Source organism: Maniola hyperantus, chromosome 23, assembly GCF_902806685.2.
Source record: "Maniola hyperantus chromosome 23, iAphHyp1.2, whole genome shotgun sequence".
In the NCBI taxonomy this organism is placed as follows: domain Eukaryota; kingdom Metazoa; phylum Arthropoda; class Insecta; order Lepidoptera; family Nymphalidae; genus Maniola; species Maniola hyperantus.
In genome coordinates, this window is record NC_048558.1 from 2,133,055 (window position 1) to 2,148,116 (window position 15,062).

At 38.6% G+C, this 15,062-nt stretch overlaps 1 protein-coding gene across 3 annotated transcripts in view; it reads right to left on the minus strand.

Moving 5' to 3' along the window:
- rn (rotund) overlaps positions 1–15,062 on the minus strand; it is a 220,276-nt gene that overhangs the window by 45,356 nt on the left and 159,858 nt on the right. The window contains exon 2 of one of the 3 annotated variants that reach the window (XM_069506551.1): positions 12,838–13,418. The exons of 1 other annotated variant lie outside the window; for it this stretch is intronic. In XM_069506551.1, the coding sequence (XP_069362652.1) occupies positions 12,838–13,245 (408 nt within the window). In that variant the 5' untranslated portion in view covers positions 13,246–13,418. Of the gene's footprint in view, positions 1–12,837; positions 13,423–15,062 lie in introns of all 3 variants that reach the window. One more of the 3 variants, XM_034981143.2, reaches the window with a different exon arrangement.

Sequence of the window (15,062 nt, forward strand, 5' to 3'; positions counted from 1 at the left end):
CAGATGTACGGCCATTCCGCAAGGAATTGTTTCGCCCACCCTAGGTGCGTAAAGTGCCTAGGGGACCACGGCACCTCCGACTGCCCCAGGAAGCAACCAACCGAGGAGCCCCCGAGCTGTGTTCTTTGCAGGTCTCAAGGGCATACCGCGAACTATCGCGGATGCCCTAAAGCCCCCAAGGAGCAAAAGCGAAGGGTCAAACCGGCCGGCCGCAAACCTACTGCAGCTCCCCAACCCACCCAAAAATTCGTCCCTGCGCCGGCTCCGGCCACCAACGCATGGGACAAACCCCTTCCCAGGACTAACCCCCCTGCGCCCAAGCCCACCCAGGCACCCCCGGCCAAGCCCGCCCAACCAGCCCCGGCCAAGCCCGCCCAACCAGCCCCGGCCAAGGCTTCCGCGCCTACGCCTAAGCCCCAGCCTCAGCCAGAGCAACCGCTCCATACATCCGCAGCGGCAAACGCTGCGGATAATCTCAAATTAATAGAAACCGTCCTCGCCTCTATTGACATAGTGGAGATGGAAATTTTCGCCCGGACCTTCAGGGAAGATCCCAAAACAGCCATTACCCAACACTTGGGTCTACTCATCTCCATAAACAACCTTAAAAACCTATAATGGATAGTACAACCAAAGGTAGATTAAAACCTCACTCCTTAGTGGTCGCGTTTTACAACGCGAACGGCCTTATCGACCAAATGGACGAAGTCCGCGAGTTTGTATGTGCACATCAAACCGACATTCTCCTAGTGCAAGAGACCTTCTTGAAACCTAGTAGAAGTAATCCCAGAATTGCTAATTTTAATATAGTCAGAAACGACAGGGCCACTGCTAAGGGTGGCACTGCTATATACTACAGAAGGGCTCTTCACTGCACTCCTCTCGATCCTCCACAACTAACCAATATGGAAGCGTCCATATGTCAGGTGAGTATGACTGGCCATCCGTCGGTCATACTAGCATCCGTCTATCTCTCTCCCTCGAAAGATCTGTTAGAAAGTGACATCCGCGCACTTCTCTCATTAGGAGACTCCGTTATCGTGGCCGGAGACCTTAACGCCAAACATCAAAGTTGGAATTGCCGCTCCCCGAACTCACGAGGACGCCAACTCGAAAGACTGACGCACCGCCCCGATCTTAACTTCATAGTTATAGCCCCTGACACACCGACTCGTTATCCAATGACCGACAATTCAACAGACAGACCGGACATACTCGATATAGCTCTTCTAAAGAACATCGCCCTTCAGGTGAGTCCTTTGGAGGTGCTGTCCGAGCTAGGTTCAGATCACCGTCCCGTCCTAATGCGGCTAGGACCCCCGCCCACCGCGGCCCCCCCGACCAAAACAGTCATTGACTTCAAGAAGCTCTCAGAGCATCTTAAGTCTATAGACTCAGTGCACATCTCTCAAATTCCTGACATTATAGGTAGTCTAGATGAAGCGCATGCAGCCTCACTGCACCTTACTAATCATATCCGCGATGCTCTAAGCGCCTGCTCCCGACAGATGCCGAACGGTTTCACCCGTCGACAGTTGCCGGACGACGCCAGAGAGCTCATCACCATCAAAAACGCTAAACGTAGAGCCCATGACGCATGTCCTAACGCCGACAACCGGAGAGAACTCTGGAGAGCCCAGAGGGAGGTAAAGGCTCGCCTTGCCGAACTCCGCGACGAACAATGGGACAGGAAGCTGAGTGAGCTCAAGCCATCGCATGTAGCCTACTACAGCCTGGCGAGAGCTCTCAAAGCCGACCCTGTCTCGGCCACTCCTCCGCTTTTACGTCCCAATCAACCGCCCGCCTTTGAAGATGTCGATAAGGCCGAATGCTTGGCCGATAGCTTAGAAGCCCAATGCTCCCCGAGCACCATCTCTGTAGACAAGTCCCATATAGAACTAGTCGAAAACAAACTAGCATCTATCTTCTCTTCCGCCCCAGGTGGCGATCCAATCCTCCCGACGAATAGCGGCGAAGTTCGTCAAATTATCAAAGAATTTCACGCCAAAAAAGCCCCAGGCCCCGACTCTATTAATAACAAAACTCTAAAGTTACTCCCCGACGTATTAATCAACCTCCTGGTTGTCATTTTCAACACCCTCATGGCGGGATGCTCCTTCCCCGACAGGTGGAAAGAAGCTACCGTTATAGGCATCCCCAAGCCAGGGAAACCTAGGAACCTCCCTACTAGCTACCGCCCCATTAGTTTGCTCAACACCCTTGGCAAGGTGTATGAGAAAGTCATCCTTAACCGACTTAGGTCCGTCGTAGAGGAGAAAAACCTCCTCAACGACGAGCAATTTGGCTTTCGAACCAGACACTCATGTGTTCATCAAGTGCACCGCCTCACGGAGCACATCCTTCTCGGTTTCAACCGATTCAAAACGAGAGGTATCCCAACGGGAGCCCTCTTCTTCGATGTAGCCAAAGCCTTCGACAAGGTGTGGCACGCCGGCTTGATCTACAAGCTTTACCATCTAGGCGTGCCCGAAAGACTCGTACGTTTACTACGAGAATTTCTCACCAATCGAACTTTCCGCTACCGTCTGGATGGAACCCTATCCTCCCCAAGACCTCTTCGAGCAGGAGTCCCTCAGGGCTCCCTGCTCTCGCCACTTTTGTACGCGCTGTACACCAGCGACATTCCCAGATCCCCTCATGTTCATATAGCCCAGTTCGCGGATGACACCGCTCTATACAGCTCCGACTTAAACTACCGGAACGTTAAAGCTCGACTCCAAAAGGCAGTCAGTAGCCTAGGCCACTGGTTCCGCCTTTGGAGGATAGAGGTTAACCCGGAGAAAAGCGCAGCAGTGCTCTTTCAAAAGTCCAAAAGGAAATCACAATACAAACTTCGACAGACTGAAATAACTCTTTACGACCGCCCCATTCCCTGGCAAACTAATACCAAGTACTTGGGTGTAACCTTTGATGACAAGATGAGCTTCGCCGCGCACATTCGTAGAGTCCGCAAGAACGCAGCGTATGTGCTCTCCCGTCTTTACCCCATGATTTGCGCAAAGAGCAAAATGTCACTTCGACATAAAGTCACGCTATACAAAACGTGCATCCGCCCAATAATGTCTTATGCCTGTGTTGCATTTGCACACCTGCCGCCCTCCTCTCTCAAACCTCTCCAAGTCCTACAGAATAAGTTTATGCGTACGGCCACTGGCTCCCCGTGGTACATGCGCAACGTGGACCTCCACAGAGACCTCCAACTCCCGACAATAGCTCATTACTTTAAACAGCTTTCCAAAAATTATTTTGAGAAAGCCATTAGACACCCCAACCCCCTAATAGTTGAGGCAGCGACTTACACCCCTGACCGAAACGACCCCCCAGATAAAAGACGCCCTAAGCACGTCCTTAACGACCCCGACGATCAAATCATGACCGACAATGCACCCTATCTCGTAGGGCTACACAATTCAACCTCATCACAGCGTCTTCGCCGGCGAAGACGAGGTCCCCGATTTCTAACGTCACCCGGACGTGGGCTCACGCCACGGCCTCGGGGGCGTACGGACTAACCAACAAAACCGACAACTCCACCCATCCCAACGTCATCCTAAGCCGTGGTCCGAGCCTCACAGGAGGCGCCCTTAGGAGGACGTTGCCCCCCGACCTCTCGAACTATTTCTTCGAGCCCTAGGGCTCACCCCCAGGCGGAGCTTCGCGCTCGCCAACCCCCCCGGTGACGCTGTAGCGGCCAATAGGGCCTACGCAGCATAGTCAATCCGAAACAACACACAAAAAATCCTCACTCCTCTGGTGCTGCAAATGTTCATGGGCGGCGGTATTCACTTAACATCAGGTGACCCGCCTGTGCGTTTCCTCGCTATCTCTATTAAAAAAATAGCCTGGCATACCTTGCAAAAAATACGACTCACGCGTCATCTACTGTACGTTAATATTACTATGTCAGAAACCTATGCGCAAGTGCCAATAAAAACTGTTCAAATTTTCAACTCAAACGGATGAACAATGTGCAAATGCACAGAATACGAACACAAACATTAACGTTTACATTTTAACGGTTACAAACATTAGAGTTTTTAAGTATAAAACTTAAACTCCTCTTGCATCAAGTTAACAAAGTTTCTTACATTATGATTGGTATTGGTAAACATATTATTTTTATCATTATTTAACGATAAAATGTTTACATTTTTAGTTATTGATATAATATTATCTTATGTAACAGTTGATTTTCGCCATTTTATAAATAAAAAAGTTGTGTATTTTTTTAGTTTATTGAATTCCCGCCAATTTTACCACCTCGTCTTTTGGAGCCAGTTCCAATTTTTAAAAGTGCTATAAACTAGATAGCCAAAGAAAACATCCGTCATGCGCGCTGGCGACATTGACAATGGTTTGAAATTGGAATGTGGCCTTGAAATAAATTCGGTTTCTCGACGGACGCCGAGCGTGAATTGCGCGGGAAACAGATCAGGTTTTTTATAATCGATAGATTAGACGTGCAGAATAGATTACCTAACGTATCGGACATGTAGAGTTACAATGCGGTGAGAATAAGAAACAGGCATCAGAAAATACCTACTTATCTTTATTTAACCAGGTGCTCGATCCTTATCAAGTTATCACTAAACATTAAATACTGACTAATATTTTCAACGTTATAGTGCACAATGAAATATGTTTTTTGCTTTTAATGAAAAAAATCTTAACATCAAATGTTAAAAAATGGCATTTAATCAAAGTTTAAAATCTTAGTAAAATCATATCTTAAAAAATCTTAAAACTTTTCTTTGAAAAATACTTTACTAAAACAACGATCTTCGTAATATTTTTATTATTGCGCACTGGCAGCCTTAAATATACGAAATTTAAATGTAACCTTACAATTCGAAAAGGATTTAAATTTGTGCTAATATAAAACAAAAAGCCAAGGTTATTCCTGGTACTTGAAATTCAGATGGGTGGTGTTTGGGTCAAGATAACAAACATTCATGTATTTGAGGCAACAATTTTTGTAGGTGGCGTATAAATTTCGCATTTTTCCCGTTTTTATAAAGGAACGTTAGTGTCATGATGTAATATGATTTAAAATACAATACGAATTTAAATGTACAAGGTACTTGTAAATTATTTATCTGAAAAATTTCCTGTTTTTCAGTCTTGTTGATATACCATCCATAACCACTACAAATCTACGTTTAAACATGCCAGAAAAGCTGCACCATGCTTAATATTATTATTACCGTATACTTATCCGTATAATTTTATTGCTCTCACGCCCGTGTACAAAATAAATACTTATAAAAGCCAAAAAGAAATATAATATTATTAGTTATTGTTATTACACAAAGTAACAAAGTGAAAGTGAAGTGAAAATTGAAAATCAAGCCAGTTACGCTTATCATAAGAGCCAAAGTAATCTCACTTTTAACCATAAATAAATGATTTTGCACTAATCAAGTATCAAAATGTATTCATCAAGCTACAATAAACATATGCAATAACCTACTAAAAATATATAAAAAATCCTAAAAATCCCATAAAATAATCGAAAGAAAGGATTTTTTACCAAATATAGGTAGTAAACACTTTTTATAGTCTTTATTAGCTATTCATATATTTTTAATTGCTGCTAATTTTATTCATGTTCCGCTGGCGAATGAGATAGTTGCTATTAAGTTTTATGGGATCCAGTTTGACCTTGAATTAGACATGCATAACTAGGAATTATAGTATTCATAAAGAAATGTTGCTGGCCAGATTTGGAGACCGACCAGTTTTGGGCCCAGTCTTGGGCATAGTCTAGTTACAAAAAAATTTTTTTTTGGCAAAAATCCTTTATTTTGTAGCCTCCCACCAGACCAGAGACCATTTAGAAAATATAAATTGCCCCTGCAGGGAATCGAACCTGGGAACTCCCACTTATGGTACAACTTCAATTAAATATTGAAAATTTCTTCGTATAAAGTTCACATTTTCATGCTTTACTGTGGATCGAGGCGGAGACGCCTCGAGTCTGTGTAATGGGCGAATACCTTAAGTCGGTTAAAAAAAACTGCGGTAGGTAAGTCGCAACGTGGTGTCTATTGAGAGCCCAGGTTTACATAACGTCTGGGGGAGTTATCAGCGTCCTTGTACCATTTCGGCGCTATACCGGGTCGCTCTTTATCGCTTGTTATATTTTAGATATTACCATTTACTAATTTAGAAAATATAAATTTCCAAACTGCCCCTACCGGGAATCGAACCTGGGATCTCCCACCGATGGTCAACGCCTCATAAACAACTTTAATTAAACATTGAAAATTTCTTCGTATAAAGTTCACGATATAAAGTTAACATTTTCATGCTTTACTGTGAATCGAGGCGGAGACGTCGAATCTGTGTAGTGGGCGAAGACCTTAAGTCGCTTAAAAAAAACTGCGAAAAGTCGCAACGTGGTGTTTATTGAGAGCCCAGGTTTACATAACGTCTGGGGGAGTTATCAGCGGCCTTGTACCATTTCGGCACTATACCGGGTCACTCTTTATCGCTTGTTATATTTTTGATATTCGTACGAAAACGTGAGGTTTGGAGTATGCGCACACTGCAAAACATTGTCGTGAGGCTGACGAAATTGAGGTAGGTAGTGTCAATTTTTTTATAAGCCTTCCTCTAAAACTATTTTCATAGGTTACTAATTTACATATTTTTACATTGATATTTTTTATATTAAATACTAGAAGATGCTCGCGACTTCGTTCGCGTGGATTTAAGTTTTTAAAAATCCCGTAGGAACTCTTTAATTTTCCGGGATAAAAAGTAGCCTATGCCTTCCCCGGGACGTAAGCTAACTCTATACCAGATTTCATCAAAATCTGTTAAAGTGCTGGGCCGTGAAAGCACACAGACAGACAGACAGACAGACGGACAGACAGACACACTTTCGCATTTATAATATTAGTATGGATGTGAAAATTGGTCAGATCAGATCTCTACAGCTTAATAAATCAATTAAGTGCAAGCGACACTATTGCAAATAGAGCGTATAAATATTGCTAGTATTTTCATCAAAATCGGTCTTCTCAGCAAGATATAATTTGAAACAAATTTCCCGCGGGCAAAGCTGAGCATGAAAGCTAAAAATTATTTTTTCCAAAGTCTTTAAACTTGTGATATAGAAAGGGGGGTATTTATGTCAGCTTCATTTTCAAAATTAAGTAGGTAAGTTATAAGTGAAATAAAGTTATAAGTAAAATAAAGTTTAACCGGAATTACTTGGCAATACTTTTCCCACAGTAGTCAAACGAATAACATGACGTAACATAAATATATAAAAAATGCTACAAGAAAATTTATTCACCGTTACTAATAAATAATCATTAAAAACTGGAAGTGATCCAAAAATTGTTTTCTATTCCAATTAATCTAATTGGAAATCTGATATGATTGAAATCTTGGCTTTAAAGTTAGCTTAAAATAACGAAATGTTGCCAATATTTTTTTATAAACTTTGTTCTTTAGGTACTGGATGAGTGTAAAAAATCTTTTGTGTGCGCAAGTTCTTATTTTGTTTAAATAAAAATAATAAAGGAAACTGTAAGATATGGGTGAGAAACATACAATCTTTGAACATAACAATTATTTACTGTCACCAATACATAAACTTCAAATTAATTACTAGTCATAATATGACTATATAATGATATAGATAAGAAGCCTATGCCAATGTTATATGTATAATCTATCCCCATTCCACACTCAAATCGATTCAGTCGTGGCGTGAAGGCATAACAAATATCAAAACATTCCCATCTAAATATTTAAATGGAAAAATGACTGAATGATTTTTTTTAATAGAGATAGCGAGCAAACGAGAAGGCGGGTCGGGTCACCTGATGTTAAGTGATTACCGCCGCCCATGAACATTTGCAGCACCAGAGGAACCGCCGATGCGTTGCCGGCCTTTTAGGAATTTGTTGGTCCGCCCCTTGAATAACCCCATGTTGTAATCTAGTAGGAACACCGCCGATGGGAGTTGGTTGAGTTGGACTGACTGATTGACTATCTATCAAACTACTGGAAAGATCGGGCTGTTTGGCATGCAGATAACTATCATGACATAGGCATCCGCTAAGAAAGAATTTTTGAAAATTCAACCCTTAAGGGGGTAAAATACCTAGAGGTTTCAAAATTGAGTAGTCCACGCGGACGAAGTCGCGGGCATAAACTAGTTTTCTATAAAGAAATAGAAGATCCACATCAGAAGTAGGATGTTAGAAAGTGACTAATTTGAATCCGGATCTAAATGTAAAGGGAAGTCTTACTCACTCTTGGCCACATGATGAGTTAGTTAGTTAAGTTACCTTCCGGGCCGATACCCATCTCTGGCTTTTAATTTTTCGCCAATTTTAGTACGAAATGTGATGTTTATGTTAATGTAGGATATTTTTGTATACAATTAAATTACTTATATCCTTATCATTTCTCTCGATCTTGTATGAAAATGGCAATAGGTATGGAGAATGGACTATGGTTATATTGGGTAAGAATTATAACTAAAAATAATTCTCAACACGCTACAAGTCTCTACTTTATATTCCCTAGCGCTTGACTGCAATTAGACCTGGCATGTGATGATGCAGCCCATGCAGCCTTAGATTAGCGCGCTTGCCTAGAAGATGACTATTGACTCTTGAATATTCTCGCACGGGGAAATTTCTAGCACGGGGCTGTGCAGACCCCTCCCCCCCTGATTGCCATCTCAACCTGTCGCATACTACAGGAAAGTCCGTATCTTTAATAACAGTGTTAGAAAATAAAAAAAATTACAAAAAAATTAAAAACCGACTTCGATACACAAACACTAAAAATTGAAAAATAATTTAATTTATTACCGAATATATTACGTATACAAGAGTTAATATACATAGTTCCATAATAATATTTTTTGGTGCCGGTGCCAATTAGCTTTAGCTGCGCGAATCGTCTAGACTTCATATTTTTATGAGACTCCACAATGGCACCTCATTGGCACCGACCCCAAAAAATATTATTATGGAACTATATTAACTCTTGTATACGTAATATATTCGGTAATAAATTAAATTATTTTTAAATTTTTAGTGTTTGTGTATCGAAGTCGGTTTTTATTTTTTTTGTAAAAAAAATTTATTTCACAATTTTTAGTGGCCCCATGGAATTATGCTATGACTGGTTAAAAATCTACTGTTTACTAAGCTATTACACTGATCGCGAGCAATTTACTCTTATCCGTTGAGGAGTTCCAGTATCTATCTTCGAAGATGTTCATCAGATCTTCACCAAATTTAAATGGGACCAACTTTGAAGTATACCCTTTCAAACAAAAAAAGAATTTTCAAAATCGGTCCAGGCGTCTTTGAGTAATCGGGGAACATACATAAAAAAAAAAAAAAAAAAAAAAATCCGACGAATGAGAACCTCCTCCTTTTTTTCAAGTCGGTTAAAAAGTGAAACTCTAACAGAACTTCTATCAGTAGGCTAAATGTTTACGTAGTGGAGAGGTATCTCCAAAAACCAAAAGTGCTTATCCGTTGCATGAGACTGTACTTATTGTCCTTTACAACCTCTATACGACCTGTGTACGCCTGACCTTGTACGCTCAAGGCATATCCGGACTCATCAAGTGTAATAGAGGCAAGAAACGTGCGATTTAGACAATTTTGGAACTTAATTTTTGAGCAGTAAAAGCTAAATTTATTAAAAACGTGGACCATAGCGAAGACATCGCTTCCATGGGTAATTAAGAGATCAAAATTCAAATAGGCAGCGGGTAATAGGAATGATTTGATTAAAGAATCAATTGGTCATAACTTCATAAGATAAAAATGAGGTAGGTATGAAGTTTAGTAATAAATTACAAGTTTAAAAAAACCGGCCAAGTGCGAGTCAGGCTCGCGCAATGAGGGTTCCGTACTACAGTCGTATTTTTTCGACATTTCGCACGATAATTCAAAAACTATGATGCATAAAAATAAATAAAAATCTGTTTTAGAATGTACATGTGAAGACCTTTCATATGATACCCCACTTGATATTATAGTCACTCACTTGAAAAGTTGAAAATATGACCACAATTTAATTTTTTTTGTGGATCTAACCACAAATTCACGGTTTTCAGATTTTTCATTTTTTTTTAAATGTCAGCTATAAGATCTACCTACCTGCCAAATTTCATGATTCTAGGTCAACGAGAAGTACCCTGTAGGTTTCTTGACAGACAGACAGACAACAAAGTGATCCTATAAGGGTTCCGTTTTTCCTTTTGAGGTACGGAACCCTGTAAACCAGAGTTGTATAATTTGATAGACTTTCTGGATAACAACATTAGTTTCAAGATTATAATATTGTGGTCATCTAATCACGTCATAGTCAAGCCAGCTAATATGGGTAGTAGTAGTAGGGATACCATCATGAACTCACATCATTTTGAAACTTGAGCTTTTAAATTTTACTGAGGTAGGTACCTATTTAAAGACTATTGATATTAGTGTTGAGTTACCAAAGCCTCAATATCAGAGCCTCAATAGCTCAACAGGTAAAGAAGTGGACTAAAAACCGAAAAGGTCGACGGTTCAAACCCCGCCCGCTGCACTATTGTCGTACCTACTCCTATCACAAGCTTGACGCTTAGTTGAAGAGGAAAGGGGAATATTAGTCGTTTAACATGGCTAATAATGTAATTTTTTTAAAGAAAAAAAAAACACTGTACTATACCTACTACTATACTCGCCTACTCATTTTACTATATTAAAATCAGAGAAATAAATTCGAAAGAAGAAAATTCAAACTAGAACTTGAAGATTGGACAAATACATTTTTCGTATAAGATTAGCTTTTCAACGAAACATGATATTATTATGTATCAAAAAAGCTGCAGACTGCAATGCAAATTTTGTAGTATACGAATAGGTATACTAGTATATCCTGTAGAAAATTGATATTCCTAATAATATTGATATTAGTAAACACAAAAAATAAATAATTATTACATCCTATGTGTCATTGTAAGATTTGATTTTTAGTAATTTATTTTGCTTACAATTTTCGATCGAAGCAATGTTATGACTTATGTTAGCATGTTAGTTTAGGTAACTACCGATAATAATGACCTTTACTGAACTAACTTATGATTTTAAGCTTATTTACGAACGAAAGAGGGTAGTTCGCTATTGCTCTTGACAGCTCGAACTTTATCTCTCACAGCACCACAGTCCCGTCGTGACCACGACCCGTGCAAGTGGGTTGAAATATCGACAGATAAAAACGCCAAATTAATCGTAGTATGTGTACCCATTATCTTTATCTAAATATATAAAAGGAAAAGGTGACTGACTGACTGATCTATCAACGCACAGCTCAAACTACTGGATGGATCGGTCTGAAATTTGGCATGCAGATAGCTATTATGACGTAGGCGTTTGAAATTTTTGTAGTCCACGCAGACGAAGTCGCGAGCGTAAGCTAGTCTACATTAAAATAGCTTAGATAAGTTGAAGCTTCAATCGTGGCTAGTAACTATCCTACCGGACATTCCAAATCAGTAGTTGATTCACTTGACGATTGAAAAGAACAAAGTAAAAGTTAATTTGAATAAAAAACTTTTTATGACTTATTCTATTAACAAGACAATTTATGCCTCAACTACTGCATGCATACTGCTAGAAATATGTCTCTTATACAATGACTACAAAATACGGTCTAAGCCGGCAGGCACTATTAGATCTGATTCCACTAATTATCATTACTATCAGAATATCGTTGCTAAATGCAAGAATAATATTATGTTCAATCAAAAAACAACACTGATTGTGGTCTTTATCGTAAAAAGCATTCTATTTGTCGGGGTCAAGACTGATATTCTCATTAATCAATTTAACACGTTACAACCTAATGTTAAAAACATATTTTGGTGGCGAAAAAAATCCTATTGCTATGCAAATACATTTAACGAGTTCTACACTCGAATAATTCTGTTATGTTTGTCAATTTTCGAGCACTCTTATGTGATGAGGAAGAAAATGTATGTTCTAATGAAGATAAATAAATAACTCAGTAGAGTCCTTAGAAATAGGATTCAAAAATAAAATTGTAGAGGTCATAGATGCGCGCGGAATATTTTTTGCGAAATTTGATACTGAGGTTATGGAAAATAGATGTTGATTGATGTGATTAATGATTAAAGGGACAAGTCCGTTTGGTTCTGATAAGTCACATGTTTCAATGGTGGTGCTAATCTCAAATAAATGAATCTACAACACTTTCAGATTATAAGCATTAATTGCATAAGTAATAAAGGTGGATATACCTAATGATCAGTCAGTATTTAGTGCATATTGTGTACTAATTAGTATAAAATTTTTAGCTTGGTGGGTAAACTGTTCTGCTTATTTATATTTTCATTTCAAACAGACACTTGATTTTTACCAAACGACAGATAAGTACTTAAGTGATAAAGCTAAGGTTGAGGTCAAAATAATTCTAAAATATTTTTCTAAAGATGAAGTCATCTGCTTGTTATTAAATATAAACTAATAGAAAAGGCGTGTAAATAACTCAAGTAAACTCAAGTTGAACGCGGAAGTTGTAAGTACTTAGGCATATTAGGAAATTCGCTGCCAAAAATAGAAGATCATCAAAAGATTAATGGTCTGGTACGCGGAACCAAGCCTGCATCGTGATTCTTCATAATGATTATAATAACGAAACATTGTGTTAAACCGAATGCTGCCAACGATGACGTCAATACACGAAAACTTCCGATGACTTCAAGGATAGAGTATAATGATAAATTATTTTTTTAATTACATCTCAACATAAAAAATAATATCTAACCTTTTCTTCCTGGATGCTTTGTCCGCCGTTTTCTGATAGAGGCGTTGAAGGCGCGCTGTAACCTTTCCCGTCATCGTGAGGAGTCATTTGCCGCTGAATGTCATTCTCTTGGTCGTTATTATGCACCCTTATTTCATGGAGACCAGTCTTGAATTCGGATAGTCTAAGTACGGACGGCTTTATTTCGGGCATATCATCTGGGTGGTCGTACCTTCTCAAATCCGTCAGATTCGCTGTTAAATGTCTATGCGGATCGAGATGTGGAGCCACTCCCATCGATCTCAAATGCTCTATACTTCTATGGATATGGGAATAATTGTCTACAGGTATCTCCGCCATTAAAGGAGAGTTATGGTAATCAAGCCCACCACCGTCTGTCCGGTAATCGATCGTCCTTCCTTCCATCATCTTGCTCGATTTATATTTAGTAAAATCCTATCTAAGTTTCAAAATAATTGTTATTAAATTTGTCTAAAATTGTATTTGGCACTATCATATAAAAATATACGGTTTCTGTCTTATTGTTTCCTTGGTATATTTTGCTGTATGTGTCATGGAATTTGTCGAGATCCTTCGTTCTTCTATCTGAAAAAAAAATTTTGGCCGGATAATTTTGTGTTCGTATTATTTGAAAAATGTTGTCCAAATATCGCATGAAATGAAAATTGCTATCTATCTACTTCTAATATATAGTTCATATCATACCATACTTTATTCACGCTTGTTTATTTTTATAAGTAGCTTTGCAGCTTTAGATATTTGTGTACATCTATTTAAAACTAGATTCGTTGTGTAAAAAAACTAGCCTTTTTCTAGCAGGTGACGAGCAGCCGCGTAGGTTGTGTCAATGATCTAGCCCCTAGCCCACATGCCGCATCGAATAAGGCTTCTACAATCACGCGATTTGTACAACCGTGTCTACAATGTATATTAATGATGATTTGTTCGGAGATGCTTCGTTCCTTTTATAAAGGTATTTGGATAATATGTTTAGGGATTCCCTTTGTAATTCACATATGTTTCTTTTACTGACTAGTTGTGTCGTAGTATTTCGTAGATGTGGCTATTTTATAAGCTGGTATAAAAATATTAATGCGAAACAATAAACCTAAAAAGCCGATTTTTAAATCTTTTAACGCATTTAAAATTTTTGGTTAAGAAAATTTGTCAAAAGGTCTTTAGTGATCAGTTAAAGTTTATCTATTTCTCTTATTCTAACTAATTATTCCTATTGTACCTATGTTATGTAATTCTACATCTCGTAAGAATATTTTTGTAGATCTCATTAATAAAATTGTCAAATCATTTTATTGATTAAGACAATACCTATTGAATGTTAGTTGATAAAAAATCGAGTGACATAATCCTCTAAAAATTGATTTTCGAAATTCATTTCATCTTTTTATCTGTTATCAATTAAAATAACTTCTTGGAACAAAAGATATTTATTTATCAATATGATTTGCATAATAAGTATATTACTGAATATAACATAATATGAAGGCATTACTCCGATTACGTAAGACATATACATTTGTCTGTCCAAGCGTACCTGTGGAGCCGGCCATACACAGCTGTCAAAGATAATAATTGCGCGTACCAAATACATGACCAACATATTTTTTAGTTCCTCCGTGACGAGTTACAGGACCTTGATCTCTATTGCCTTCGTTTTACGGTTCGTTATTATCAATGTTAAGGTTACCGGCGTGTAAAAATGAGTTGGTGATGCTTAGCACTTGGGCCCCACGGTCGATCAAGTTCAAGATTTGTAATCATTACTAGTTTTAAAATAGGGAAGTGACTTAGAGAATTTAATTACGTTTTTGTTACATGTATTATTTTAAGGAGTAGGTACATGAATAAGTTTCAAGCATGTTTCAAGTCTTGGTATAGCTAATAGTTTTATATTTACATTGATTATATCTGTGATTATAATGTCGTAAATATTGTGATCTGTTATTAACTTTTATTAAACTAAATCGTGATCTAGGTATTGTTTTCTGTCAATACCGTGGTTATTTATTTCATTATATATTTCATATTAACATTACCGTCACTGTACATGAAATACATTTATGATATAAGAATTTAAAACACTAAAATGTGGAATTAATAAATTATGTTCTTATAAATGGAGGTTTTCGAGCTCATAGAAATGATCAAAACGTTACTAAAAACTTAAGCAGCAGAGTTCTAAAGTCTAAACGTGCAATCTGAGAAGA